The sequence below is a fragment of the Gymnodraco acuticeps genome, unplaced genomic scaffold (assembly GCF_902827175.1).
Source record: "Gymnodraco acuticeps unplaced genomic scaffold, fGymAcu1.1, whole genome shotgun sequence".
Taxonomy (NCBI): domain Eukaryota; kingdom Metazoa; phylum Chordata; class Actinopteri; order Perciformes; family Bathydraconidae; genus Gymnodraco; species Gymnodraco acuticeps.
This window is the reverse complement of record NW_022991331.1, coordinates 245,001-248,812: the sequence shown is the minus strand read 5'-3', so window position 1 is coordinate 248,812 and position 3,812 is coordinate 245,001. Positions and strand designations below refer to the sequence as shown.

Sequence of the window (3,812 nt, the reverse complement as noted above, 5' to 3'; positions counted from 1 at the left end):
CACTCCCTGCTATCAAGCATCAGACATGATTACAGCTCTGCTCCCTGATCCAGTGCCTGTCTCAGCCCACTCCTCTCACTCCTCATGAATCTCTCGCGCAGCTAAAGTCATCAAACAAGGAGCTCAGACAGAGACTTGACCCCGCTGTGACATTTGTTAAAGTCGTACTTCAAATAAGAACAATTTGTCAAACATCTTGTGTGTTATTCTGAGCAGTTTTCCCTGGAGTCGTGTTTTACTGCTGAGTGGAGGGAAAGGCAGAGATGTGTGTATTCATTCAGGCAGGCATACAAACAGGACATTCTAGACCAATGTTGTGACCAAACAGTCCATTACCACGGTGTAAGAAAGTAAAGCAATTTAATGACATCGAAAACACCAATTAACATTTTTAACATGCAATGGCTGAATTTTTTTTTACAAAACATTGCAATTTTCAGATCATGGTGCTAATGTTAATGCTGAACCACATGAAGCTTGGGTTTTGAATGGCAGTAGGCTATATTGAAAGTAACAGAGTAAGGCGTGTTAGGAACTAACACTATCTCCACAGGGTATATATAATACCATATAACCAGATTACAAAAGAAGTCTCAAATGCATTACAGGTATTGTGCATTTTCTTCTTATATGGGCACTTATTTGTCAGAGCATATTTCTAATGGAAGAAAGAGGGATTGTGGGACGTGTAGGATATGGCATTGTTGACGTTTAACCCAAACAAGGGGGTGTTTCCATGTTATCCACTATATTTTTAAAAGCACAAGTTCCCAAATGGTTATGAAACACTATGGAATTACAATTATGAATCACATGACTACTACTTTAAAGTAAAAGTTTGATGTTTTTGAAAATGTATAATTCATAATTTGGATCAATAACTTTATGTTAAGCTAAGCTAACCGTCTGCTAGCTGCAGTCTCAAATGTATTGACAAATCTTTTGAAGCTCGACCCAAACTATGGACTGTTTCCGTTCTCAAGTCCTCAAACATTATGAAACACTATGAAAGTACAATTACAAATCACATGATAACTTCTTTAAAAGGATTAGTTTGATGTTGTTGGGCAAGTTTAATAATGTTTTAGATCATTCGTAGACTGGCTTTGTTACCTTTGGGACCAAAACCGTTTGCTAAGCTAACTGGCTGCTAGCTGTAGCTTCAACATACAGGCTGCTAGCTGTAGCTTCAAGCTAACAGGCTGCTAGCTGTAGCTTCAAGCTAACAGGCTGCTAGCTGTAGCTTCAAATTTACCGTAAAAACATTCTCAAAGATTAAAAAGCCTATATCCCAAAATGTCAAACATTTCCTCTAAAGACTATATCTTTATAGTATACCTAAATCATGTTTTAAGAGCAATTTTATTTAAAATATTCGCAATTGGCTAAAGTACCATTGTAAAATTGTTTTTCTACAAACTGGATTCAACTACAGTTGTACTTTTAATACAAATTCTGGTAAAAAAGTGACTGGCTTACACATCAATTTTTTATAATCTGATGAATGCAAATGTATACTTGTTTAGAATATTTGTATATCTCTTTCATATCTGTAATAGCAGTGTACGGGGCTGTTATGGTAAGAACAGACTGATCGGTCCATTTAAATGCTAAAGAAATAATAGCTACATTTTATTTTAACATCACAGGGAGCATGACTCACTGTTTATGATATGCAACGTTCCTTGTTATTTCCTCAGGTACAAAACCACCGGAGATAGAATAAGTTAATAAGCAACCTTTATACACATCTTACATCATATTTAATGATTCAATTTCAAATATAAAATGTCAGTATTATGCTCCAATTGAAAAACAAATATCAACTTGATATTCCCACGTGTCTGTGGGCTGCTACAAGACAATATACCATCTCCATAACATGTCACAGAGTTTCCTAACATTTGTACAAACAGTGCGTAATGCAGATAAAAAAGAAAACAAAATCCAAGCCCTCTAAACTTTTTGTGTGAAATAATAATTGTAAAAAAAGGACGTACAATATACACTCTATATACACAGCATTTAGTAATGGTCACTGTTGCAACTTGACAAAACGGAGCTGTATAAAATGAGGGTGGCAGTAATGACGCATTACGATTGACACAACACTGTGCTCTGTGGATAATGTCTGTCTGCTCTGGGTCCTCCCTGCAGGTTTCAATGTCCGCACGGGGGGGATATGGAAGTACCGCTCCTCACGCCGGGGTCTGAGCGGGGGCTTTGATCTCGGCGGACACCCTCTTCTCCTTTCGCCCGGCGTACTCTCCGATGAAGGACCCGTCCTCGTTGAACTGGACGTCCTCGTCTCCGTAGTCCACCAGGCTGTCCCCGCTGTCCCCCGCTTTGATCTCTCTGCTCAGCGAGTGCTGGCTGCCCTTCAGTGGCTTCTCGTCGTTGTCACTGTGAGAGGAGAGGGGAACGTGGGGGGGGGGATTTAGAATCACCTTATTTCACCCATGGCTTCACTCTGGGGCTTATAGGAGAGGACGGGGGTGCTGTCTCTACAACAGGGATGTCAAACTCAATTTCAGCACGGGCCACATCAGCATTATCAGTGGCAGATCTAGACCAATTTTACCGGGGGGGCCAGGCTAGGTCCAGTTATTTCATGAGAGGGGCACAATAAAAGCGGGTTAAAAAGACAAAAACAGTATATAAAGTAATTGAGTAAAATAAACAAAAAATACAGTAATTGGTATTTGTTTTTGTAAAGGTATTTGTTTTAGTAACTTTAAGTGACAATTTAATTAAAAAACATAAACAGTATTTGCTTTTATAAGGTAATGAACAGTTTAATCTCCACATCCGGGTCTCTGATTTGATTTAGTTCCAATAAATTGTAATATTGTAACCTTTTGAGCATTATGAGCATTATCGTTGCACTCAAAGGGCCGGTTGTAACTTTAAGACTATATAAATATACATATATAAAATAATGTATTATATAACATTATTGACTCTGCATTGGATTATTATCGGATAGGGTAATAACTTCATAATTAACTACGTCTGAAAGCAGAAGTCTAGGGCAAATAATTACAAGTCTCTTCAGTGTCACAAAACGAGATGCATTGTGGGACATGTAGTTTATGGACAACGTGCTTCTGTAAAGCTGCATGTAAATGTATAATAAACGTATTATATTCTTTGCAAGCTCTTGCGGGCCACATAAAATGAGGTTGCGGGCCGGATTTGGCTCACAGGCCTTGAGTTTGACACCCCTGATCTACGATGAGCCTCTGGGACTGACTTTGGAATAACTGACCAATGGGAAATAATCACAGAGGCACACAGTATACTGAGTGTGCATCAATGCATTTGGCAAAGTCAAGAGAAATTAGGGTACATTAAAGTAGTGCTCTTTATTGAAGCTGCACGTATGCTTTGGGACCCATCTATTTGCCAAAATACTTAACTTGCTGTATGAATGTCATTTGTTATTCAAAGCTTCTATTCAGGTTTCAAATGAAGCTATGTTATATTTTATGTCCTGAAAAGCCAAGAAAAAAAGGAACTAGATTTCATTTTAATTGTGGCCTCATATGGATCACAGGTTTTTAAACAGAATTAAAATGTTTGATTTCTATAATGCTAAAAGACAACAAATAAGGATAAAAATAAAATATAGTTTTAGAAAAATACAGTTTGTGAATCTTTGTTAGGTGAATGTTGATTTTGGACTTTAAAATGCTTTTGAGTTATTGTTCATGGTTGCATCTCCTACGCAGTCATGTCTGGAATCTAAAGTGAATGACCCTAAAGCGGACCCTAGTCTTTATCTGCAAATCTGCAGAAATACCAGGTTCAAA

At 37.9% G+C, this 3,812-nt stretch overlaps 1 protein-coding gene across 1 annotated transcript in view; it reads right to left on the bottom strand.

The window, feature by feature from the left end:
* Nucleotides 1–343: 343 nt before the first annotated feature.
* Nucleotides 344–3,812, bottom strand: part of LOC117562559 (neural cell adhesion molecule L1-like protein) — a 91,116-nt gene continuing 87,647 nt past the window's right edge. Inside the window, 1 exon segment of the mRNA XM_034240409.1 lies at nucleotides 344–2,403. Coding sequence (XP_034096300.1) covers nucleotides 2,199–2,403 — 205 coding nt within the window. The 3' untranslated portion in view covers nucleotides 344–2,198.